This window comes from Salvia splendens, chromosome 19, assembly GCF_004379255.2.
Source record: "Salvia splendens isolate huo1 chromosome 19, SspV2, whole genome shotgun sequence".
NCBI lineage: Eukaryota > Viridiplantae > Streptophyta > Magnoliopsida > Lamiales > Lamiaceae > Salvia > Salvia splendens.
Window position 1 is genome coordinate 1,445,785 of NC_056050.1, and position 27,930 is coordinate 1,473,714.

The 27,930-nt window shown below is 40.8% G+C and overlaps 1 protein-coding gene across 2 annotated transcripts in view; it reads left to right on the forward strand.

Moving 5' to 3' along the window:
• Positions 1–13,642: 13,642 nt before the first annotated feature.
• LOC121779699 (receptor-like protein 43) overlaps positions 13,643–27,930 on the forward strand; it is a 30,139-nt gene continuing 15,851 nt past the window's right edge. The window contains exons 1-5 of one of the 2 annotated variants that reach the window (XM_042177071.1): positions 13,643–14,406; positions 14,505–14,648; positions 16,969–16,999; positions 18,993–19,033; positions 21,076–21,147. In XM_042177071.1, the coding sequence (XP_042033005.1) occupies positions 13,707–14,406; positions 14,505–14,648; positions 16,969–16,999; positions 18,993–19,033; positions 21,076–21,147 (988 nt within the window). In that variant the 5' untranslated portion in view covers positions 13,643–13,706. Of the gene's footprint in view, positions 14,407–14,504; positions 14,649–16,258; positions 16,331–16,968; positions 17,000–18,992; positions 19,034–21,075; positions 21,148–27,930 lie in introns of both variants that reach the window. The other variant, XM_042177070.1, reaches the window with a different exon arrangement.

Here is a 27,930-nt window from a genome sequence, read left to right on the forward strand (position 1 = left end):
TATTTTTACTTTTTATTTTGAGTTCTCTAATAGATGTGTTTCCTTGTTCAGGTTGTATGCACACGCGATCTAAAGGTCCACCTTTAGAGCCCATCGATCCTGAGATCGAAGCATCCAACAGAAGGAGGAACGCGCAGAGAAGGTTAAACCAAAGGATTCGGGTATCTTCACCCGCTCATAGGCGTCCACCTTCTCCTATCCAGAGAACTCTATCACCCAGTCCATCTCCACCTCCGTCACCTATACAGTACGAGCCGCATTCTCCAATTCTTATGGATAACGGAGAGGAGAACAACAATGAGGATCCTGTCATTCGCCAACTCCGTCTACAGCTAGTTGCCATGCAGAGGCAATTGGATGAGCAGAACGTGAGGCCAGCGCCCGTACAAAATTAGTTTGCCTATAGACAGGTTGCTAATCCACCAGTCAACAATGCGGGGATAGCAGCCAACAGCTTTGAATTGAGGCCGGGGTTGATAGACACGGCAGAAGCAAATGCATTTGGTGGGACAGGCTCCGAAGATGCCAACAAGCACCTCACCAAGTTTATACAAATCAGCAACACAGTGAAGGCGAACGGGGTCACAGATGAGCAAGTTCGCCTCAGATTATTCCCATTCTCTTTGAAAGACGATGCAAGGGACTGGTATGACAGCATGGGTCCTAACTCTGTTCCCACATGGGACGCAATGGTGGAGCTGTTCTTGGAGAAATACTATCCACCTAGTGAAGCACTCAAACGCCAAGCAGAGGTCATTCAATATAAGATGCAACCTCAGGAGAACATTCCGGAGGCATGGAAGAGGTTCAGGCAATTGATGAGGAGATGCCCCAACCACGGGTTAAGCCCGGGGCAGCAAATCCTAACCTTCTACAGGGGAGGCACGCTGGAGGCAATGCGCGAATTGAACATGAGCGCCGGAGGATCTCTCTTGAAGTTGGGAGAAGCTGAAGCACTTGAGGTGATTGAGAGAGTGACTTCAAATGATGAGGGATGGAGGAACGACAGAAGCAAAGCCTACAGGGTGGCATCCACCTCCGATGTTGATAGGATGGATGCAATGTCCAAGCAGCTGGATTTCCTAACTGAGAAGCTTGGGTATATGGGCACAAGGCAGGTTGGGGCAGAGATGCAACAGGGACTCGAAGATGTAAACTACGTTCACCAAGGTGGCCATAACAGAAATTTCAACAATTACCGACCCAATCAAGGAGGAGGCAATTACAACCATTATGGGAACAAGGTGCATCCCAACTTATCCTACGGGAACCCAAATAATGTCTTGCAACCACCACCCGGATTTCAGGTATCAGATGGCCAAATCATAGAGCTGAAGAAGGATGACTAAAAAATGTGCTAATGGCGTTCATGAAGCAAACATGAGAGTGTATGAAAGACTCCAACAAAAGGCTAGTGCAGGTTGAAGCTAATGTGAATGATTTGAATATTCACATGAAGAGCATCGATAACCAGATGAGTCAGATTTCACAGGCTGTGGGTATTCAGCATCAACCAGGACAATTTCCTTCACAAACGGTAGTAAATCCTAAAGATTGCAAGGATTGCAAGGCCATTAATCTGAGAAATGGAAAGAGCTATGAAGGCCCAGCCACGCCTGTAGAGAAGGAGAAGATCTCTCAAGAGGAGACAGTTGTAGAAGAGGTGGTGGACGAAGAAGAACCAGTGGAAGAGGTGCCGACTCCCAAGGCAAGCACCATGATACCTGCGCCCCCTGCTGAAGTTAAGATCCCCTTCCCACAGCGCATGCAGAAGAAGAAACTAGATGATCACTTCTCTAAGTTTCTTGACATATTCAGAAAAGTGCACATCAATATCCTGTTGGTAGAGGCGTTACAGCAAATGCCTAGCTATGCAAAATTTCTGAAGGAAGTGATCTCCAAGAAGCGGAGATGGGTGGAGCACGAGACCGTCAATCTGACGGAGAGCTGCAGTGCTATCATCCAGAAGAAGCTGCCTGCTAAGATGAAAGACCCTGGAAGCTTCACTATATCATGCATAGTGGGGGATAGCCAAGTGGGCAAGGCTCTATGTGATTTGGGAGCGAACATTAATCTTATGTCGTTCTCATTCTTTCAGAAGTTGAAGATTGGGACACTGAGGCCCACTACCATCACGCTCCAGATGGCCGACCGATCTGTGTCGTATCCTAGGGGGATTGTTGAAGATATACTCGTCAAAGTCAATGACTTCATATTTCCCGTGGATTTTGTGGTGCTTGATATGGAGGAAGACCGGAATGTTCCTCTTATCCTGGGAAGGCCTTTCCTCGCTACAGGGAGGGCAATGATTGATGTGCAGAAGGGAGAGCTCACACTCCGACTTAATGATGAAAGCGTCACATTCTCTATCTACAATGCGATGCAAAGACATGATGACGAGGATGCAAGGAGAACAGAGCATTGCAACTTGGTTGAAGTGGTCGATGACTGTATGAGAGGGGTGGCCCGAGCCATCTCTCCACAAGACCAATTGGAGCGATGCCTATCGCAATCTATCTTTTCTCCTTATTATAATGAAGTTATTGAGCCTAATGATGATCTATTGAATTTTGTAGGAGCTCTCAACTCGGCTGAGGAAGTCCCAAGGTTTAGACAGAAATTCCAGCCACTAAGGGATCCGAATGCGGAGGAGAAGGAAGAGGAGAAGAAAGAGGAACTTAAGCCGTTGCCTTCACACCTTAAGTATGCATTTCTCGGGGAGAATGCTACTTATCCGGTAATTGTATCATCTTCACTCACTACTAATGAACTTGATAAATTGCTGAGAGTGCTTAGGAAGTATAGGAGTGCAATTGGGTGGTCTATCTCGGACCTTAAGGGGATAAGTCCTACGGTTTGTATGCATAGAATTTTGCTAGAAGAGGGGTCTAAACCCAAAGCTCAAAACCAACGGAGACTTAACCCAACAATGCAAGATGTTGTTAGGAAAGAGGTGTTGAAGTGGTTAGATGCTGGGATTGTCTATGCTGTATCGGAGAGTGATTGGGTAAGTCCTACCCAAGTGGTAGCTAAGAATTGGGGAATGACGGTAGTGAAAGGGGGAGACGATGAAATGATAGCCACTAGGTTGGTGACCGGGTGGAGAGTATGCATAGATTATAGAGCCCTCAATGCCGCGACTAGGAAAGACCATTTTCCCATCCCGTTCATTGACCAGATGCTAGATAGGTTGGCGGGGTATGAGTACTATTGCTTTCTAGATGGCTACTCCGGATATAATCAGATCTTAATTGCCCCATAGGATCAGTATAAATCTGCTTTTATTTGTCCTTATGGTGTTTATGCTTTCAGGAGAATGTCATTTGGCATTTGCAATGCCCCAGCCACCTTTCAGAGGCGTATGATGTCCGTCTTTCACGACATGGTGGAAGACATTATGGAAGTCTTTATGGATGATTTCTCCGTCTATGGTAGCTCCTTTGATCATTGTTTGGAAAATCTAACCCGTGTTTTGCAGAGATGTGAAGAGACGAACTTGGTGCTCAATTGGGAGAAATGTCACTTTATGGTGAGAGATGGTATTGTGCTTGGGCACAAGATCTCTGCAGGAGGACTAGAGGTGGACAGAGCTAAGATTGTGGCGATTGAGCAATTGCCACCACCATCTAATGAGAAGGCTGTGAGGAGTTTCCTTGGACACGCCGGGTTCTACAGGAGTTTTATTAAGGATTTTTCTAAGATAGCAAGGCCTTTATGTCATTTACTTGCCAAGGATGTTAAGTTTGAATTTTCTCTTGAATGTTTGCAGGCATTCGAGACATTGAAGAAGGCGCTTGTGAGTGCACCCGTACTCATCTCACCGGATTGGTCACAGCCGTTCGAGATAATGTGTGATGCCAGTGATATAGCAGTGGGATCGGCTTTGGGGCAGAAAAGAGATAAGCTATTCAGGGTGATCTACTATGCAAGCCGGACACTGGATCCAGCGCAAGCAAATTATACTACTACAGAAAAGGAGATGTTGGCGGTGGTATACTCGTTCAACAAGTTCCGTCCCTATCTCATCGGGGCGAAAACTATTGTGTTCACCGACCATGCCGCCATTCGCCACCTCTTTGCCAAGGTAGATGCCAAGCCGAGGTTGATAAGATGGGTCCTGCTACTGCAGGAATTTGATTTTGAGATCCGAGACCGGAAGGGATGCGAGAATGTGGTGGCCGACCACTTATCAAGATTGGAGCACTGTTTTGAAGGTGAAAATCTAAAGGTGCCCATCAATGAAGAATTTCTCGATGAGCATCTTTTCTTTGCTCAAGGCTCATCTCCGTGGTACGCCGATATTGTGAACTTCTTGGTGGCAAGAGTCATCCCCGAAGAGTACAAGGCATATCAAAAGAAGAAGTTCTTCCACGACGTCAAGTTCTACTTTTGGGACGAGCCGTTCTTGTTTAGGCGATGTGCCGACATGGTGATAAGAAGATGCATTCCCGAAGATGAATGGGAACTTGTGATGAGGAAGTGCCACTCTAGTCCTAGTGGAGGACATTTTGGAGCTAACCGAACGGCGATGAAAGTGCTTCAATGCGGTTTTTATTGGCCGAGTATCTATGGAGATTGTCAAACCTTTGTGCTTCATTGCAATGAATGTCAAAGGACCAGGGAAGTTTCGAAGAAGAAAGAGATGCCCATGACTACTATTGTGGAGGTGGAGCTCTTTGATGTATGGGGGATCGACTTCATGGGTCCCTTTCCACCTTCATCCGGGCATCAATACATACTCTTGGCGATTGACTATGTCTCAAGGTGGGTAGAGGCTATCCCCACTCACGCAAACTCCTCCAAGGTTGTGATTAGCTTTGTGCAAAAGAACATCTTCACAAGGTTCGGGGCTCCAAGAGCTTTGATTAGTGATGGGGGTCCCACTTCAAGAATAGGTGGCTCGAGCTCGTGTTACAAAAATTTGGTGTCAAGCACCGAATTACTACCCCCTATCATCCTCAAGCAAATGGTCAAACGGAGCTAGCTAATAGAGAGATAAAGGGGATATTTGAGAAGACGGTGAATGCCAATAGGAAAGATTGGTCTATGAAGCTTGATGATGCTCTTTGGGCATATAGGACGGCGTACAAGACGCCAATTGGCATGTCACCATATCAATTGGTGTTTGGCAAATCTTACCATCTCCCCGTGGAGCTAGAACATAAGTCTTATTGGGCGGTGAAGCAATTCAATGCCGACTACTACAAGGCGGGGAAGGAGAGACAACTCCACCTTAACCTTCTCGACGAGTTTAGAAATGAGGCATTTGAGACCTCTTCCATCTACAAGGAGCGTCTCAAAAACTATCATGACAAGATGATCGAGAAGAGGGAGTTCTTCCCAGGGAGATTCCGTGCTACTCTTCAATGCACGAATGAAGCTCTTCCCCGGAAAACTCAAGTCCAAGTGGTCCGGACCGTTCAAGGTGAAGATGGTGATGAAGAATGGAGCCATAGAGCTTCAAAGAGTTGATGGAAGAATTTTCACGGCCAATGGCCAAAACTTGAAGATTTTCCATAGCTATGAGCAAAAGGAGGAGGTGTTCGTGCTCACCTTGGAACACTCCCAATGAGCTTGCAAAGCGTCGAGCATGCGACGATAAAAAGTTGCGCTATAGGGGAGGCAACCCCTAGTAGGTACTTTTATTGTTTTTGTGCGTGGTTGTGGTTTATTGTTTTTGGCTTGTTTCCTTTTTGTTCCTTTTTCTTTGGTGTGTTTGTTTCGTCCTTCATCTAGTGTTGACTCTGTCTAACTCTCAGTAGTAGTGGCTTTCTCTTGGTATTTTGGAATTGGGACTCTTGTTGTTTGAGTTTGATGCAGGGATTTAGAAAGGAAAAGATGCATAAGGCGGCAGAAACCAACCAAAATCGTCCACCCGGCCGGGTTGATTTTCTGCTCTGAATTTAGACCCAGTCGGGTAGGTGTTGCGCGAGATGGAGTCCAGAAAGTGCTTTAGAAAGGAGACCCGACCAGGTGCATTTTCAATTAAAAAATTCTACCCGGCCGGGTAGGTGTTACGCGTCGATGAATTCCAGCAGAGGGTATAAAATTGCTACCCGACCGGGTGAATATTTAGGCCAAAAATTCGACCCGGCGGGGTAGGGCGGCGCGATTCCTAACTCTAAAAGGTACGAAAATTTTTTTTGTTCCTCATTCCCAGCCGCTGCAACACGCCTTCCCCCCCCCCCCAATTCCTCACGTTTTCACTCTTCCCTCAATTCCACCCACAATCCTCTCCACCCATCTCTTATATTTGTGATTTGGAAGAGTTTCACCATTTATTTTGTGGGTTTTGGTCAATAACACAAAGAGGACGATAATTCCAACAATTTTCTCTTTCTAAACAACCAAGGTATGTTTTCTCTCTTCCTAATTCATGGAATTCTTGCTATACATTGAGATGAGTATGAAGTTTACGGAATCTATGAGTTGAATTTGAGGAGTTTGGTGCTTGAATTGTCAAATTATTGTGAAATATAAGGCTTTGATTGTGAATTGCTTGTGGGTATAGCCTTTAATTAGGAATTGTAAGAATTTGTGCTACATGTTGAGTTCTATGATGCCAATGCTTGGTTTTGGGAGTATAAATTGATTATGTTGTGATGTAGGGATTGAGTCTATCTCCCTACCTTGTGTGAAGTGTTTTATTTGAGTTTTAGAAATTGAGTCTATCTTTCTAAAGTTCATCTTATTGGTTGCCCCATATGATTGAGATATAAAGTTATATTTGGGGTTGAAAATTGGTTTGTTGGGTGCTTTGATGAAAGGTATAGGGATCGAGTCTATCTCCCTAATTTGATGTTATAGCTTTGATCTTAGGAATTGAGTCTATCTTCCTAATTTCACCTTGTTTTGCCTTCGTATATAAACATTTGATTGTGGACTAAAGTTTGGGGGAGTTGGCTTCTTGTTGTGGTCTATGTCAGGTACAATCTAATATGGCCAACTTTGCTAATCCCCGAGCTTTGAACGTGACTTTGAGAGGCAGAGAGGAGAAGAACAGATGGGCAACGCTGGCACTATTGGATAGTATGCCGTCTCGATACCCGGTCGTCGACCTACTCACCGATATGGGCATTCAAGCATCTTGGGAAATTCTCACCGAAGCGGGCCACCTAAACTTCTTATTTGCACACCGCTACGGATCGTACAAGGCCTTAACCTTGGAGTTCCTGACCACTCTCCAAGTGAACTATGTTAACAGGGTCTTGGTCTCCATCACCTTCCGTTTGGATAATGTCGAGCGTACTCTCACATTGGCGGAATTCAACTCTCTCTTCCAGTTGCTCGATGAAAATGAGGAAGGGTGCATTGAAGAGCCCTAAGATTATGACAGGAATGACTTTTGGGGCCGCATTACATTGGAGCAGGCTACCTCTAGCCATGACCCTACTTTTAACCCCTCCCGTGCCAAGATAAATTCCATTCGGAATCCGGTGTTGAGGTATATGGCCAAGGCCTTAGTTTGTTTCCCGTTTGCCCATAAAGAACTGGGTAGCATCTCCTCCGACATACTTTTCATTCTTTGGGGCATGTTGGCCCATCGACGGATCAACACTGGGTATTACATGATCAAACATTCTTTGGGACATGCAAAGAAGAAAAACGGTAAACTATGTTGTGGAGGTGTGATCACTCGCCTGGCCCTCCATTTTGATGTTGACATAGAAGAGCGGCACCCAGATTCGGGAAGTATGTCAGTCGATTGGGACATTCTCAAGAAATCGGGCCTGATCGCTGTGGACAGCAGGGGCGCCGGGTACTTTGTTCTCGACCCGAGTACATTTATCAAATTCCCCTCCCCTCAGCTAACCGCAGTTGGAGGGTGGACTTATCAAGACAACTGGAGGATGAACTCCGCTGACCATATGGCGAGAATGGCGAGTGATCCTCCCCAGGGCGAGGGATTTACCGGCCAGCAGCCAATGCGTGTGGGAGCACATCACTTCCCACGCCCCGAGATCCCCAATGAGCCCATACCCGGTCATGATGCTGAGGAAGAAGATGAAGAGGAGCCCGAGGACGGCCAGCCTAAGAGGAGGCGTCCGGTTGACCGACCATCTACGGGCAACCAACTGGCCGAGATACTTGAAGGGATTCGAGGCATACGCCTCGACCAGCAGCAATTGCGGGAGGAGAACCAAATCTGGAGGACTCAGCAGGAGTCCAGACTGGATCACTTTGGGGAGCAAATAGACCACCTTCAAGCTCAGGGTGACGCTAGGTGGGCGGGCAGGCCTTCTACCGCGCCTACTACGCGAGATTTCCTCCACCCTCCGACTAGAGGTATCACACCCCATCCACTTCTTTTCAATCTTATTCATTCCTTCGTATTGAATAAGTTTGGGGGAGTCTGACGTGGATTGGTGGTGCTTCCCTTATTTCCCCGCTATCTCCGTGGATGATTTGTGAACTATTTGCTTTATTTTGTTTTTTTCATTTGATTCGTGTACGTCTCTCCTGTGGGACTTGAATATGGGCATGTACTGATCGTATAATTATTCATATTATGAGGTGTTTATTTTGGGCGCTTATGACGATTTCTTCTGAAAATGCTTTGTGAAAATGGTGGGAACATGCGTTATTGGTTATGATTTGCTTTTGAGTGAATTGCTTGTTTGCTTGTTCAATGCCGATTCCCAGTGAGATTTGAGCCGAACTTTCATTTCAGTGTGATATTATCATATACCTGTTGTTGTTTCTAGAACTTGCTCCCGATCATATTAAGTCTACATAGTGAATGTGAGTTTAGGAAATGAAGTTAGGCCCTCTTTGTTCTCCCTTCACAAGTGTACATAATTGTCTTAATCCCTAGTCAGCCCTCCTAGCCTAAAAAGTGTTCCGATGTTGATTAACTGTAAACTACCCTCAAAAGTGTTGAGCTTGTCTAAAAAAAGAGAGGTTGGAAGCACATTTTGGGCGAGAGAAAAAAAATGAATGAGAAAAAAAAAGTGAAAAGAAAAGAAAAACTGGAGGTATAAGCTAGACGAAGTATAGAGGGTCATTAGTTGAGTTCCTAAATAAATGGGGTTAGGATGGAAGGAAGAAGTTTGACACTAGTCTTACTTTTCTGAGATGCGTTTTGAGAACTGGTTATTTGTTGGTAACTGTAATTTGTGGGTACTTGTGCTCCCTATTCTTTTAGCCACTTAAAGCCAAAATGTTCCCTACCGTCCAAAGAGCCACGTTACAACCTTAATAAAGTCCTTTCTGATCTCAAACTCACATTCACAACCTAGTGGAGGAGATGATTGATTTTGAGCAAGCTTATGGTAAACACTGCTTGTATTTTTATTTGAGAGAGTCGTATTAAATCCTATACACTTGAGAGTGAGAGAAAAAAAAAATATTACACTTCATAAACCTGCGAGGGCATTGAAACCAAGTGATACACGAGACAGTAACTCAAGGTAATGTTTGATTGATTTTGCATTCCATGCAGTTGTTTTTAAAATATGAATCTGAAGCAAAGCCCAATTTCACCCTTCGTATGAGTTTATTATTTGTGATATTCTTCTTGTTATTTGACGACAAATAAGGTTTTAAGTTTGGGGGAGTTGACAAACTCGTATTTTCATAGGTGTAATTGGTATGTTGAAGTGCTAAATGCCGGCTTTGTCTCTTGAAATTGTCTTTATCCTGCCAATTATTATACTCTTCGGAGCTTTACGTGTTTGTTGAGTGTTTTAGGAAAAACAGCTAAAAAGTGGAGAAAAGGAAGCATTGTACGTTCAGAGGCAGAGAGGGAACCAAAACGAGGACCCGACCGGGTGAATTTTCAGTGCAATAATTGCACCCGGCCGGGTAGAGCTAGAGTCCAGTTACGAGTCTAAAAGTGGAACCCGGCCGGGTGAATTTACAGTGCATAAATTCCACCAGGCCGGGTAGAGCGGTCTGACACGTCTAAAGCTGAAAACGCGATTTTGACGAAAAAAAAGAAGAAGAAGAAGAAGAAAAAGGTTAGGGTTGAGGGCACGAAAATCATTCGAGACTTACCGCCTCCTACACTCATACACACCCCCCAATGACACCTTTGAGAGAGAGATTTGAAGATTGAAGACTCCACATCGGAAGATTGAAGCTTCACTCCATAGATCGAGCTCACAGGAGTACTTAGTATCTTTTATTCATGTATTTGTTGAATTCCTATGTGTTGAACATGGTTTTTATGATGAACATGAGTAGCTAAACAATTTTTGTAGAATTCTTGGTGATGATGCACTAATTTCATAGTTTTTATCCGATTGATTTTGTTCTTGCCTTGCTCTTGTAGTTATTTGATTGTTCTTGAGTTTATTCCTTTCAATTGCTTGATCACCACTTGATTGTGTAGGATTAATTAGATTAATCGGTAGATGAAATAATTAATCCGGAAAGAAGAATAATTCACACCTTAATACAATAGAACTCGGGAGAGTTGAGGTTTTGAGTGAGGCCGTTGACTTAATCGAGCTTTTGGGAGTTAGGGGTTTAGGATTAGAAGGGGACTTCGATCCTAGCGCTTAATCTACAGGTTTCTCACCTCGGGAGGGGGTTTAATCTATAATTGTGTCGGCTTAGTAACTCTAGAGACACCAAAAGGTAAGACAAATCGATTGGATAAGAGCTTGGAATAGTGCATCGGATCCTTAAGTTATGCAATTTTCTCCATATTATCTTTTCACCTCCTTTTTCTCACCGTGTTCCGTGTTCTTAATTGTCACTTGTTTACTACATGCTTTTATTAGTTGTTAGGACAAACCAAACTTCTTTTTGATTGTCTAGATAGTAATTGATCTTTGTTCATGGTAGTTAAGTTGATGCAAAATTGTCTCTGTGGGATACGATACTCTTTCTTACTAATTGCTACACTAGCTCCGTACACTTGCGGGCATTACTTGTGTTAAAATAAGTTGAGTCACCAACTAAGTTGAGTCGTATTTCTTTTTGACAAAAAACAAAGCATCCAATCACTCTTACTTTATTCGATCATCTATTTTACTCTCTCTTTATTTCTTCTACTTTATTCCTCTATGTTACTTTCAACACAATTTTTTAATCTCTGTGTCCAAAAGCCGTCTCAACTTAGTTGGGATGTAGGAAGTATATTAATTTTATAATAAAATGTGAATGCGAATGAGTTAATGGGAATGTGAGGTCCATTAGAGTGTCCACAATAAGGACACTTTGGTGGACAAGCCACTTTTTTTTTGTCCACGGGTCCACCCCAATAGTGGACAAGCCACAGCCACAAATCACATTATTTTTTCAATTGTTGGCACAAATCACATTAATTTATCACAAATCCGCGGCCGCCGCGCACAATAGGGAGCCGCGGCTCCTACCCTGTCCACGCCGAGTAGTCGGCGATGGCGTGTCCGCCCCTCCCTGCGCCGGCTCACATGTCCTCCGCAATAGGGAGCCGCGGCGCCGCCGCGGTGTCAGCGGCCGCCGGGGCTCCCCTATTGTGGACACTCTTATGCCACACTTTCTTTTTTAGTTTGTCCAAAAAATGTCATATTTTTTTTTGGAAAAATTATCTCTCATATTAATATAATATAGTATACAATTTTCTATATGTACTTAACAAACAAAACAACATCTCTTAAAATCCCATGCCATTATCCAAGCATGCCATCCATGGAACGAAGAGAGTAATATTCCCTCTGTTCCATTATAAATGAAGCATGCAATCTATTACTCCCTCCATCCCGCAGTAGATGTCACACTTTCCTTTTTAGTTTGTCCCACAAAATATGTCACATTTCCTCTTTTGGAAAAAGTTCCCTCTCACATCAATTATAAAAATATATTTTCTCTCACCACTTAACACACAAAATAACATCTCCTAAAATCTTGTGTCATCTCTCAAGTGTGACATCTACCTTGGGACGGAGGGAGTATAAAACAAATGATCCATTTAGGAAATTTAGTTGCTGGATTAATGTTTTTAAGATTTTTTTTCCCAATAAGACTCCTATTAACAGCAAAAGTGAAAAACATAATTTATGGGGAATAGTTTTAAAAAAGTATTCCCTTCGTCCCACTTAAGAAGACACGTTTTCCTTTTTAGTTTATCTCAACTAAGATGACATAATTCCTTTTTTTTGGTAACTTTCTCTCTCCAATTAATACACCCAACCACTTTTTCTCACTCCTATTTAAATATGCATATTTATTTATCTCTCTATTTTAGTACTTACACTCACTTTTTCTCTCTTCAATTAAATACATTAACCAATAACTCCTAAAATCTCGTGCCGGCTAAGAAATATGTCATCTTAGCCGGAACGGAGAGAGTAGTACTCTATCCGTTCCATAAAAATAAGTGCACTTTCTGTTTACTTAGAAAATTAATTTATTTATAACTTATATAACTACGTCCCACTATTAAACACTAATAATAATGTGGTCTCACTATCCACTAACACCACTTAAACTACCTTTCTTCTCTTATATATTACTCCCTCCGTCCCGCTTTAGCAGTCCCGGTTGAGTCGGGCACATGTTATAAGGGGTATTTAAGTGTGTAATAAATAAATGATGTAGTGGAGGTTGAGTCCTACTTTTAAACAACTTTTTTACTTTTTTGCTTTTAAGTGTGTAATTAATAAATGATGTAGTGGAGGTTGGGTCCCACTTTTAAATGATGTAATAAACAAATTGATGTAGTGGACATCAATTTTTATGCACCGAGTTCAACCAGGACTCCTAAAGCGGGACACCCAAAATTGATCAACCGGGACTGCTAAAGCGGGACGGAGGGAGTATTTTACTAATTGTGTACCCCCTCCATCTCGCTTTAGCAGTCCCAATTACATTCATCAATTAGATGCATCCATATAAGTGGGGACCTAAATCCAGAAGCTTTGATGTAAAATTGAAAAAAAAAGTCTTAAAGAGAAAATAAAAATGAGTAGAGCATTATTAGTGTTCGTTGGAAAAATTAGATGCATCCATATAAGTGGGGACCTAAATCCACGTTATGTTTTTGTATTTAATATGAAGACCTATATAAGTCAAGAAGCAATAGACAGTTTCTCAATATGTGGAAATGTACTTAGCATTTTTCTGGTCATGCATTTAATATGTGGACCTAAGTCCATGCTATGTTTTTGTATTTTACGAAGACCTAAGTCAACCTTTTGTTTTTGTAGGTCAATTAAATCTATATTCACGTTATGTTTTTGTATATTATGTGGACCTAATTAAGTCCATGCATGGTGGACCTAATTGAACACTCGATTATTTGATTACATTTACGATGCATCTATTCGAGTTAAATTGTGGCTATGATTAATATATTATTTGAGAAATAGTAAACACTAAAATAGGAAATCTTGTTAGATGATTGCAACTTGAAAATGAACACTTTTCTAAGCTAACTTCATTCTTGAGAAGACAAAATATCTCCATTTCATTTATTTTTTTATTACTACTCCCTCCGTCCCCTAATGATTGTCCACTTTGGTTCTGGCACGGATTCTAAGAAATATTAAGGAAAATGGATTGAAAAGGTTAGTGGAATTTAAGTTTTACTTTTATATATTAGTTTTATAATAAAATATGAGTGAAATGAGTTAGTATAATGTGAGGTCTACTTATCATTTATGGTAATAAGTGAAAGTGGACAATCAATGGAAGACGGGAGTACTATTTAATGCCCTCTTTCTTTAACAACTTCATCGTCATTAACAAATCTAAAAATCCAATTTACTACCACTTTCATGGATACCTCTTTCTTACTTCCTTTTTCACTCATGCTTTTGATTACATTAAGCATCTTCTTCACCCTTACCTCATCTGCAACGTTAACTACTGATCAAGATGCCCTTCTTGCTTTCAAAAATGCCATCACTGTCGACACAAATGGCCTCTTGAGAAACAGCTGGCTCACCAACACTTCCATATGTGACTGGAACGGCGTCTCATGTGGTATCAAACACCACAGGGTGACAGCTCTCAACCTCTCGAACTTTGCCCTCCATGGAAAGCTCACTCGACATCTGGGAAACCTAACGTTTCTCCAGACCTTGGATGTCAGCTCCAACAATTTCATAGGTGCCTTACCCGCGGAGTTGTCTAAACTACGCCGTTTGAAGCAAGTAAACGCGACATCTAACAACCTCAGTGGAGAAATACCGAGAGGTATCCTCACAAACATGTCTTTGTTGGAAGACATTGATCTGATGTATAACAAGCTATCAGGCGAGCTCCCAAGTGATATATGCAATAATACTCCGAAACTGAAGAGATTATTTCTCGGTGTCAATCAAATATATGGAAATATTCCAAGGAATATATATAAGTGCAGTAAGATGGAGGAGTTGGGGTTGTCGAGGAATATGTTCAATGGAAACATACCAACCCAAGTTGGGAATCTTAGTATGCTTACGTTTTTAGCATTATCTTATAACGGTCTCCAAGGTAACTATATTAATCTGCGTATAATTAATGAAATGGAGCTTTCACATTGATTTAACTATATATATTCTAGTTAACCTCATTTTCCTACATTTTGATAGGAAATACTCCGTCTTCTATTTTCAACGTTTCACGGTTGGAATTCATATATCTCCGTGGCAATAAACTGTATGGAAGAATACCAACGAACTTGGACAGTTTACTCAACCTCCAAGGGTTATATCTTAGCGGGAACAACTTAACAGGTGTGAACACTCTATTAGCCTGGATTTTGAATTTTATTATTTTAAGACAAGTATCTTAATTTTGAAATTTGTGACAATAATTATGACAATTGATTACTAATATTATGAATTTTGATTTTTTTTCACTGGCTTAAAACTTTTTGTAAAATTCATGAAATTTATTGTATTTTGAGATTTCATATAATAAACAATCCTGGCCAAATGTTATTCCCATGTGGCTGTCGGATAATCTAGCCAGCCCAAACTATGTCGGTTTGGCAAATCAAAGCGCTTATCTACACAGAAGAGGTTGTTTTGGTATATAATAAAAGTAATTTTAGATTTTACATATCATATTTTCTCTCCCAACTCTCTTTGCAAATCATTTGCCATCGCCGTCGCTCTCCTAACTCTCCTGCTCTCTTCCTTCTAACTCTCTCTCTCTCTCTCTCCAAATCCCCCTACACCGTCACTCTGTAAATCTGCCGCCGCCGTGTCTCTGCAAATCCGTTAACTAATTATACATTTTGGAGTATTAGTTTTATAATAATTGTGAGACAATGATGTAGGGAAATATGACATTTATTAGAGATTACCAAATAAGGAAATATGGGACAAACAGAGATTAGAAGTAGTAACGCATTGACTCTCTCATACTCTATTATCCTTCTATTTATCTAGTTTATTTTCTCTCCTATTCTACTTTTTCTCCATTTAATTCTCAAAGCATCATTTTTATAAATTTTGTATTGATAGGAACGTCTCACTTATGGAGGGATAAACGGAGTACTTTTAGTCCCCAACACTAAATATATGAATCATTTTTTGTTAGCTTTTGCTTCAAACATGACTCACTTATCGATGTCCAAAAGATCTATCTATATAATGTATTACTTCAGTGCCACGATAAAAATCACATTTTGTCATTTCAGTCTGTCCACAATAACAGTCACTTTTATCATAAATGGTAAGTTGGCCCCACATTCTATTAATTTATGTCACTCATATTTTATTATAAATGGTAAGTTGGCGCCACATTCGTCCAATTGAAGATGATCCACTTTTCTTTTTGGATTGTTTCAACCAAGATAACTTATTACTAAAACTGAAAGGATCTTTTATCTCTAGTTTATTCATTCTCTCTTATTTTACTCTCTTCACTTAACGCACAAAATAAAACTGTATAAAATTCTGTGCCGCCCAAGGAATAGGTCCTGTGCCTAGAGATGGGGGAGTATATAAGTGGCCCGTATAGTCCACTAACTAATTATTTAACTCACTTTTTCTATTTTTCTTAAAATTTGTTTCCACACTAAATAGAATTTTGATTATGGGACAGATGTAGTACTCTCTCCGTCCCATTAGAAATGAAACGTTTTCCTTTTTGGTTTGTCCCATTAAAAATGAAACGTTTCTAAAAATAGAAACAACACTCTTTCTACTTTTTCTTCTCTCTTACTTTACTCTCTCTTCATTAACTCACAAAACAATACTACATAAAATCTTGTGCCGAAAAGCAAATGTTGCATATTTAATGGGACGGAGGGAGTATAATTTAGTGGCACATCCTTGCTATATTTAATTATCAGTGTAATTAATTGCAAACGTTCTATGCTATGACAAATTGGTAGGCGAGATACCGAAGGGGATTGGACATCTTAGCTGTTTGACTCATCTCGATCTTGCTGTCAATAGCTTGACAGGTATGATTTGGTTGCTACTCTGATAAACTTAGTATTCGAAATTTCAGAACATAAAGTAAATTCAAACCCTATATCTTTAAATTTTAACCCTTTTCCAGTTAATTTCACATAATTGACTTATTTCTTTCAATTTCATCATTTATATAAAATTTTATAACCTCTCTTCACTTAACGCACAAAATAAAACTGTATAAAATTCTGTGCCGCCCAAGGAATAGGTCTTGTGCCTAGAGATGGGGGAGTATATAAGTGGCCCGTATAGTCCACTAACTAATTATTTAACTCGCTTTTTCTATTTTTCTTAAAATTTGTTTCCACACTAAATAGAATTTTGATTATGGGACAGATGTAGTACTCTCTCCGTCCCATTAGAAATGAAACGTTTTCCTTTTTGGTTTGTCCCATTAAAAATGAAACGTTTCTAAAAATAGAAACAACACTCTTTCTATTTTTTCTTCTCTCTTACTTTACTCTCTCTTCATTAACTCACAAAACAATACTACATAAAATCTTGTGCCGAAAAGCAAATGTTGCATATTTAATGGGACGGAGGAAGTATAATTTAGTGGCACATCCTTGCTATATTTAATTATCAGTGTAATTAATTGCAAACGTTCTATGCTATGACAAATTGGTAGGCGAGATACCGAAGGGGATTGGACATCTTAGGCCATCCACAACGCTGTCTCTATACCGTCTCTTAAACCGTCTCTTAACTACTATTTGAGCACTATTTGAGGGCCCCACTGTCCTTTTTTCCTCCATCTCTTAACTAAGAGACGGAACCTGCAACGCTCCGTCTCTTAACCGTCTCTATACCGTCTCTTAATTACTATTCATTCAATTTAATTTATAATTTTTTTAAAACCCAATTCAATTTAAACAAACACACTTTATTAAAATTAAAACAAAAAAAAAACCCACAAAATAAAAAAACACACAAAAAAAAACACACAAAATAAAAAAAAACACAAAATAAAAAAACACAAAAAAAAACTAATCGGAAGGGCTAATCATCCTCCGGAGGCGGTCGAGGTTGAGGGGGAGTCGGAAGACCAAGTTGTGCTGCCATATGCACAATTCCGTTCCACCAGGCCGCGAATTGGGAGTGCGAGAAGCGGGAAGTGTCCGCCATTGTGGCGGTCATATACGCCACCATAAGTGTGTCCGAGCCTCCTCGCGAGCCCGATCCCGAGGCCGGCTGGCTTGATTCACCTCGGCCCTTCCTTGCTTTAGCCGCTTCGCCGCCTTCGTCCCTTGCGGCCGACGGCGCCCACTCGCAGATCCTCCTACATCGCCGACCGTACCCGCAAACTCCTGGGATTCAGCATCATGTTGGCTGATGCCTTCAGCAGTGTCACCACCAGACGCACCAGCACTAGACGAGTATTGGCCACTCGCCGTATGCTTCATGCGCTTTGATGTTGAGCCCGAGCTGGAGCGGAAACCGCCGGCCCATCGTTCCTCGTCCTTGACGGCCTGCCAAACATCAACAAATCTGAATTGATGTCCCTCGTCCTGGTAGTAGGCGCGCAAAGCGGACGTCAAAATGTCGGTGGCCGTGGCGCCGCTTTGGTAGCGCGCCGCTTCAGTCGAGTAGACGCCGTAGAATTTTTTGACCTGTCGGTCGACTCGGTCAAAGTGACAGCGGATCATTTTAAATGTGCGCTTGCTGGAGCGGTTCGGCTTTATTTGGTGGTAGACCTCGACAACCTTTTCCCAGAAACACTTCCGGGTTTGTTGATTCCCGACGATGGGATCGTACGAGACCGTGATCCAGGCGTTGTACACTGCCATCGTTTCGAGGTTGTTGTACGGATGTCGGCCAAGATCCTCTTCCTCTTCTTCCTCCTCGTCCTCGCTCGTCTGGGGTTGTACACTGCCTCGGCCACCTCCACCGCCTCGCCCACTTCCACCGCCTCGGCCTACTCCCGGCGTGGGATCAACTGGAAAATCCTCCCGGATCTGGGATAATCCCTGCAAAAACCGCGGGACGGTGGGACGAACATATGCATCAAGGTCAAAATTGGGTGGTTGGTACCCCCCGGCGTCGCCGAACCCTGGTCCCCGGCGTTGACGAACCTCCACCGCCCAATGTGTTGATCATGTTCTCCCAATCGCCGAACGAGTTGAGATCCCACCCGCCGGAGCCGGAGCCGCCATAGTTGCCCTCGCCGTCGCCGTCGCCGGACATCTTGAGTTGGGTTATGAAAATTTCAGCGAAAATTTGAGAGAAAATTTAGATGATAGGAAGAATAGATGTGTAGTTGTGTGTAAATGAGGATGAGTTTAGGAGTATTTATAGAGTAAAAAATTTAATAAAAAACAAAAAAATTATAAAAAAAACAAAAAAACGGTAATAATCCATTACAATCTTTTTTTTATTTAAATTCGATTTTTTTTAAAAAAAATATTTATTGCGTCAGCACGTGACGACGCCCACTCGCGGGCCGGCGAGTGGGCGTCACGTACGACGCCGGGCGCAGCCACGTCGCCTAGGTGCGTGGCGAGACAGCTCGTCTCGTGGCTCGCCGGGACGAGACGCGCGGCGAGACGCGGGACGAGACGGGACGAGATGGAGGCTGCAACGCGTCTCGCCGGGATCCCGTCTCGCCGAGACGAGATGCGAGACGCCAGCGAGACCCGTTGTGGATGGTCTTAGCTGTTTGACTCATCTCGATCTTGCTGTCAATAGCTTGACAGGTATGATTTGGTTGCTACTCTGATAAACTTAGTATTCAAATTTCCGAACATAAAGTAAATTCAAACCCTATATCTTTTAAATTTTAACCCTTTTCCAGTTAATTTCACATAATTGACTTATTTCTTTCAATTTCATCATTTATATAAAATTTTGTAACCTCTCTTCATCTTGCTTTTCAATAAATTTGCGGGTTATGTTTATACCAACCTTGAGTTTTTATTTGTCATATCTGGAAGTATACCCACGAATTTGGACAATTTACCAAACCTCCAAACACTGGATCTTAACACGAATAACTTAACAGGTGAGTGCATGCAACAACTTATCTAGTACTCATTTTCCCCCAGTTCATAATTAGTTATCTACATTTCCTTAACAGAAGCTGCTTCTGATATAAAATTTTATACTACTACTATACTATATAGTATTCACATGTCCCAATAAATATAAAACATTTGGTTTGTATGAGATTTTATGAAGTTTTATTACGCGAGTTAATGAAAAGAGAGTAAAGTGAGATAAAGAAAAAAGTAGAGATGATTTTATTATTAGCATTTTAAAAAACATTTCATTTTTAATTGACAACCCAAAAAAGAAAATGCTTTCATTTTTAATGAGACAGAGAGATTATTCGGGCCCGAACTTTTAATTTATTGATAAGATGATAAGACCAAAGGAATAACTAATAGTAATAACCTTATAACCTTATAAATCTTCAATCGGATCAAGTTGTTTCTATTATTATTCCTTTCGGAAAATGTCTTATTTTCAGACAAATCAATAGGTGGAGTTCATTGGATTAAGTTGTTTCTACTATTATTATTCCTTTCAGAAAATGTCTTATTTTCAGACAAATTGATAGGTGGAGTTCCGAAGGAGATTGCAAATCTTACATCCTTTCTCCGTCCCATAATAAAATGTCACACTTTCTTTTTTAATTTGTCCTATAAAAGACGTCACATTTTCATTTTTAGAAAAAGTTTTCTCTCACATAAATATAAAAATATTATTTTCTCTCTCCATTTAACACGCAAAACATAACCTCCTACAATCCTGTGTCATCGCACAAGTGTGACATCTTTTGTAAGACGGATGGAGTATTTTTATTAATCGCTTGACACGTATGATTTGATTACTACTTTGATTTAAGAATTACTACACTCAGTACTCTTAACATTCGTGTATTCGATAAACTTAATTATTTTCTTTTTAGAAAAAATTAACATATTTACTCTCTTGTACTATCACTGTCTCTAAAAAGTATGAACTATTTCTTTTTTAGTCCGTTCCTAATAAGTATGTACTTTCTATTTTGGAAAGTTCTTTCTCTCTAATGAAATTGTACTCATTCTCTACTAATAATACTTTCAAAAGATTTTCTTTCTACTTCTCTCTTACTTTATCATTCATGCATTAAAACATGTACCGAACTAAATGTTCATACTTTTCAGGGACGAATGGAGTAATTAATTATTCTCTTCATCCCACAATAGAAGTCACATTTTGTGTGGGCACGTATTTTGAGAAATGTAAATAATAGTGGTTGGAAAAATTAGTGGAATATGAAGTCCACTTTTTATATTGTTTTTATAATAGAATAAGGGTGAAGTGAGTTAATTAAATGTGAAACCTACTTACTATTCATGGTAAAAGTAAAATATGATTCTTATTATGTGATGAACTGAAATGGCAAAATGTGACTTTTATGATGATACGAAGGAAGTATCTCTCTATTTATTGAATTTATTCTTTTTTTAATTTAATTCTCGATACATCATTTTTAAATCTCATGTACGAAAGGAACTCTCACTTATGGCGGAGTAGGGGGCGAGCACCTTTTAGTCTCCAACGGCCAACTCTATGAATCATTTTTTGTTAGCTTTTGCTTCAAACATTGCTTTCACTCATCAAAGTCCAATAGCACTAACCATAAAATATACAATTTAAGGACACATCCTTGCTATATTTAATTGTCTAGGTTGTTTTTAAACATATAGGTGTAATTAATTGCACATGTTTCTATGCTATGACAAATTGATAGGTGCCATACCGAAGGAGATTGGACATCTTACATCGTTAACATTTCTGGCCCTATATTCTAATGGCTTGACAGGTTTGACTTTATCTCTACTTTAATTTCAGATAACTAAAGTCAATATGTTATCTCCGTTAGTTTGATTTTTATTTTGGGAAGTTTCAAGTTAATTGAGTTATTTTAATTTTTGACAAAAAATAATTCTCCTTTTTAATTTATTTTCTCTTATATTTTTCACCATCCATTTAATACATTATTCTTAAAATCCGTGCCGAAAAGAAATGCATCTATTAACACAGAACAGATGGAGTATGTATTAATCACTTTCTTCAAATCCAAGTCAAATCGTCTAATTCTATAATGTCTAGCACAATTAGTCTAATTTCCATATATTTTAAATCAATCTTAAGCATAAGTGTAGTCGAAACTCTATATTCCATTTTATTTTCTAGTATTGTGTTAATTTTGGAGTAATTGGTTAAAAATATTAGGTTTTTTAATTAATAGTGCTTAGCTTGTTAATGAGGTCAACTACAATTGCTTTTAATGCTTCCGGCAAAAAAGACCAATTTGAGACCAATTCATATTGTCGGAGACAAAAACACCATATATTTTGTGTAGGACAAGACCTTTAGTTGAGGTAATGTATATGATCTATATTACGCTTTCATAAATTAAGTTTTACTTCTTCCGTTTTTTTAAAATATGAACTATTTCCTTATTAGTTTATCTGTCCAAGAAAAATTATAAAGTTTTTAATTTTGCAATAGTTAAACAACACGTTACCCCTGCACATAATTTTATTTACAACTTATTCCACTGCACACCAATAAAAATGTTGTAAAGCCCACTCTCCACGATTACTAATTACACTACCTGATGGAGGAAAAAGATGAGACTATGACTCTGTGTGTGTGTCAACTGGCCAGGAGGGTACCTAGACCTAGCTGTGTCGTTGGGTTTGTGTCTATCTTCCCTATCAACAAAAAAATACCCCAACCTACTTCTACTAGCTAGTATAGTGAAGTAAGGGTCGAATCCCATAGAGATGGATGTAGGCGAGATACACTTGCGATGACATTCTGGGAGCGGTTGGTTAACTACCACGCTTTTTTGGGGTTGAGTTTTACCTAGTCGGAAAATGAAATGGAACCTATACCCCTCCTGACAAGTAGGTCAGGGTGGGCTCTAAATACTGCGTGCTAAAAGAAATTAAAGTGCATGTGTAAATTAGGGTACGAGTGTGCATGTGAGAAGCTACTAGACGAAACTTACTAAAAATGGCTAGACAAAAGGTAAAGAGAATCAAAGGACATGCTGGCAGACTGTCTCATGGGTGTGCAAAAAAGCTGAAAAAGTGCAAGTACAAAAGCAAAAAGCAACAAAAGCAACACTAGTGGTCTCATTCTTTGATTGTGACATTATCTTCTTCACCAAGCTAAACAAACAAGATCTAACAAACTCCATTGATGAATGATCAGGCTTGAAAATTCGTAAATGCAATATTTAACATGAAATCGAGAACGAAAGCTAAGAAAACTGAGATCTACGCAAACTGGTCAGCGGGACAAGGTGACAGAAGCAAGCAGAAACGATTCCCATGCATTTTTGAGAAACTTAACCTGATTAAAACTTATAAACACTCCAAGAAAACCTAAATCTAACTAAGCAAAGCAGATTCAAGCACTTAAACAACATAAATCAACGTAAAACTACCAGATCTAGCTACTAGGCAGAAAGAAATAATAAGCAAGCTGAAACACAAAATAAAACCACAATAAACTTCATTGTATTCAAGATTATCACCCAAAAGATGTTCCAACTAAGTAGCTACTGGAATTCAAGTCAAAGGCAAGCAAAAACAAGTACTTAAACTAAGAAATCTTAAAAACAAAGCAAGTAAAAGATTGTTTGGCTCATCGGAAACTGAAACTGGATGAATTTCTGGAACTACGGCGGCTGGAATGAATCAGGCATGATGCTCCTCGCCGGCAAGTGGCCGGAATCTTCAAGTCAGCCTGCTGGATTTAGATGGAACTAAGAGCTAATGGAGCTATTCTCCTCAAAAGTGATGTAGTAGTGATGATAAGTCCTAAGTGAAGTGGTGTAAAAATTCCTTTTTTCTTTATGTTAAGTTCCTATTTATAGGGTGGCTTGCCCTAATTTCTAGGGCTTTCTCTTCATGTGGAATGACAATTTTGCCCTTCTTTAGATATGTGATTATTCCAAGCAAGTCCTTCCTTCTCGTGTTCAGTTCTGTAGCATCCATCCTGGCCAGTTTGCGTATTTTCTGCTCATACTAACCAGTTTGCACACTTTTCGCTGCTTTTCACTCGAATTCCTTCTGAACCTTTCCTCCTGATTTAGTACTTCAACCTGCACACTTTAACAACTATTTTGCAGATATTATCCAATAAAGCACCTTGCTGGGCCCCTTCTTTTTCCCAATCCTACGCCCGATGAATCGCCTCGATGCGCTGTAGCCCTTGTTTTTTCTCTGTCTTCTTCTCGGCCAGTTGGTGAGCCCCAGTGGCTCAAGCAAATCTTGACTTCTGAAAATAGTCTCTTCAATATACTCTTCATCAGGTTCTTTAGTGGTTTCCCTTGAATTCTCTTCCGGACCTTGATTGATTTGAGGTTCAGCAACTGGTTCATTTTCATCAGGACCACTCATCTTGGTCAGTATGTCCCCCTTATCCTTCGTCTTGCTTGATTCCCCAAATGACTCCTTCCGTTCAGGCTCCTTGTAGGATGTTCCTGACTACAATGTCACCTTGCTCACATTAGCCTTGTCAGGTATGTGCACCGTAACTGGGAGCCTTTCCGCATTCCCACAAATCTCGTTCATCGAACTGGCGAGGTTGGACAGTTGCTTATTCAGCATGTCCATATTTTCCTTATGCTCTTTCTGGGCGTTTTGCATGCCTTGCACCACTTCATTATTCGACTGAAATTCACTCCTCATGGTTTGCTGGTAAGCAAGCATCTCTCCCATCATCTCTTCCATAGATTTTCCTAACTTGTTTTGGTGTAGGAAATGGTTAGGGTTTTGCTGATGGTGGGGATTATACTGGGTGTTAGGGTATGGGTGGTAGGTATAGTTTGGCTGATTTTGATGAGAGAGGTACTGGCTGAATTGGTTAGAGTTGTGGGGTTGACTGTGATTGGGATTCAGGTGGTGTAGGTAGGGATTTTGCTGGCGATGGGAGTTATACTGGCCGTTGGGATGCGACTGGTAGATGGGATGGTTTTGATTGTAAGGGTAGTTTGGCTGATATTGGTGTGAAGGGTGCTAACTGAACTGGTTGGGGTGGTGATGCTGGTTAGGGTTAGGGCATGGGTGATTTTGGCAATGTTATGGTTAGTGGGATTGGTAATTCTGGTTTCCCATATGATATTGTGGCACATAGGTGGTATTTTGATATGGATTTGGTAGGTGCAGATAATGCTGGTTTCTTTCTGACCAGTTCAGCTGTGAATCTTGGGCTGGGGGTCCATCGTATGCATTCTGAGGTGGGTTAGGCTGGTTAGAGTTTCTCTCTCCCCATCTAAAGTCCAGGTGTTCTCTCCAAGGCGTGTCCTCCTCCTTTTCAGGATTCCAGTTCCTATTTGAATTCCAAAGCCCAGTCGTATTTGGATAGTGATCCTCTTGGGCAGTTACCGTGGTGGCATTAACTGGAGGAACTTGCGGTTTACTCTTCTCAATTGCTAACAAAAGTGCCCTCTCGAGCTTGTCAATCCGACTCTCTAATTGATCATTATTTCTTACTGCTGCAGCAATTGCCATACCTCTTCTGTACGGGAGAGTACGTGGATTGTCATAGGCTCTTTTCGCGTAGAGTAGTCTTTCCATGATTCTCTTAGCCTCACTAACTCGTAGTTTGGAAAAACTTCCTCCACTTGATGAGTTCACTAAGTCCTTGCTCTCCGCATTCATCCTCTCATAGAAAATCGAGTAAATTTCTACTTCCAACATGTGGTGGTTTGGGCATGCATCCAACAGACCCATGTATCTTGACCACTACTGACTCAGGGTCTCATCATAACCTTGTGTAACTCCTCGGATTTTATCTCTTAGTGCACTTGTTATGGCCGCTGGATCCAAGAACATCTTCTTGAAGTCAGACCAGGTTCAGATACAATTTGGTTGCAGTCTCTTGAACCAAGTATTCGCCTCCCCTTTAAGGGCAAAGGGAAGGGCCTTCAGTCTGTAGTCGTCTTCGCTCGACCCCACTGGCCGCTTTAGAGCCTTGCAGATTTTGCAAAATTCATGCAAGAACTCGTATGGGCTGTCACAACTCCTTCCCAAGAACACAGGCAGGACGGCCATAATGTGGGGCTCCACGTAGATTGCTTCTTGTCCTAGGGAAGTGACGATTGCTTGCGGTGGTTCACCATCCAAGTGAGCGTACAACGAGCTTATCTCGGGATCATTTTCCTGGTCAGCCATGTTGGATTTCTCCTCTTCAGTTGCTGATATTGATTCTGGTTCACTCTTGATGGCTGTGCCGCGATCCTCCTCACCGCTCGCATCCAAGTCAACAGGCAAGGCAGTGGTTAATTCTGAATGAGTGGTGACTGGATTCACCCCTTCTTCCTTTGGCCAGTTGGACTCAGTTTCATTTAACTGCGGAACACAAAAAATAAAGAAAAGTTTATCTACAATATTCACACCAAAATTCTTAACAAAACTCCTCATAAACTAAGAAACAAAAGAAAAGAAGAACAATTAACTATATGTACACCAAAGTGTCATGCAACAAATGTATGTGTGTGTTAATTGAGGGAAAAGATGAGACTATGACTCTGTGTGTGTGTGTCAACTGGCCAGGAGGGTACCTAGACCTAGCTGTGTCGTTGGGTCTGTGTCTATCTTCCCTATCAACAAAAAATACCTCAACCTACTTCTACTGGCTAGTATAGTGGAGTAAGGGTAGAATCCCATAGAGATGGATGTAGGCGAGATACACTTGCGATGACATTCTGGGAGCGGTTGGTTAGCTACCACGCTTTTTTGGGGTTGAGTTTTACCTAGTCGGAAAATGAAATGGAACCTATACCCCTCCTGACCAGTAGGTCAGGGTGGGCTCTAAATGCTGCGTGCTAAAAGAAATTAAAGTGCGTGCGTAAATTATGGTACGAGTGTGCATGTGAGAAGCTACTAGACGAAACTTACTAAAAATGGCTAGACAAAAGGTAAAGAGAATCGAAGGACATGCTGGCAGACTGTCTCCTGGGTGTGCAAAAAAGCTTAAAAAGTGCAAGTACAAAAGCAAAAAGTAACAAAAGCAACACAAGTGGTCCCATTATTTGATTATGACATTATCTTCGTCACCAAGCTAAACAAACAAGATCTAACAAACTCCATTGATGAATGATCAAGCTTTAAAATTCGTAAATGCAATATTTAACATGAAATCGAGAACGAAAGCTAAGAAAACTGAGATCTACGCAAACTGGTCAGCGGGACAAGGTGACAGAAGCAAGCAGAAATGATTCCCATGCATTTTTGAGAAACTTAACCTGATTAAAACTTGTAAACACTCCAAGAAAACCTAAATCTAACTAAGCAAAGCAGATTCAAGCACTTAAACAACATAAATCAACGTAGAACTACCAGATCTAGCTACTAGGCAGAAAGAAATAATAAGCAAGCTGAAACACAAAATAAAACCACAATAAACTTCATTGCATTCAAGATTATCACCCAAAAGATGTTCCAACTAAGTAGCTACTGGAATCCAAGTCAAATGCAAGCAAAAACAAGTACTTAAACTAAGAAATCTTAAAAACAAAGCAAGTAAAAGATTGTTTGGCTCATCGGAAACTGAAACTGGATGAATTTCTGGAACTACGACGGCTGGAATGAATCAGGCATGATGCTCCTCGCCGGCAGGTGGCTGGAATCTTCAAGTCAGCCTGCTGGATTTAGATGGAACTAAGAGCTAGTGGAGCTATTCTCCTCAAAAGTGATGTAGTAGTGATGATAAGTCCTAAGTGAAGTGGTGTAAAAATTCCTTTTTTCTTTATGTTAAGTTCCTATTTATAGGGTGGCTTGCCCTAATTTCTAGGGCTTTCTCTTCATGTGGAATGACAATTTTGCCCTTCTTTAGATAGGTGATTATTCCAAGCAAGTCCTTCCTTCTCGTGTTCAGTTCTGTAGCATCCATCCTGTCCAGTTTGCGTATTTTATGCTCATACTAACCAGTTTGCACACTTTTCGCAGCTTTTCACTCGAATTCCTTCTGATCCTTTCCTCCCGATTTAGTACTTCAACCTGCACACTTTAACAACTATTTTGCAGATATTATCCAATAAAGCACCTTATCCAATACAATTTTTGTATAAAAATATATTTGGAGCAAATTCTCGTTTCACCGAATTCTACTTTTTTAATCATAAATTATCATTTTTTAACATTATCATCTTAATAAATATATAAAACAATTTAGTTTTCAAGATATCTCAACTAGTGTGTGTAGCCCAACGGTTAGGATTATTGCCTTCCAAGTAATAGACCCGGGTTCGAACCCCAAGCAATAGACCCGGGTTCGACCCCGGCAAATGGATTTTTTTAAGTAAAATGCGTGTCATCGTCCGCCGAGCCCACAATGGGGCGCCCGATGGCATGGACGATGGCCATCGTCCGCGCTTCTTCCGCGGACGATGCATCGGGCGTGGGCGTAGGGCGCGGACGATGGCGGGTACCCACAATGGAGGCATCATCCACGCCCGAGGACTATGGCCGCCAGTGGCGGATCCAGGACCCGAAAATGGCGGGGCGGAACTTATATTTAAATATTAAATATTTAATTTAATATTATTTTTAATAATAAAATAAGTAAATGTTATATTAATATT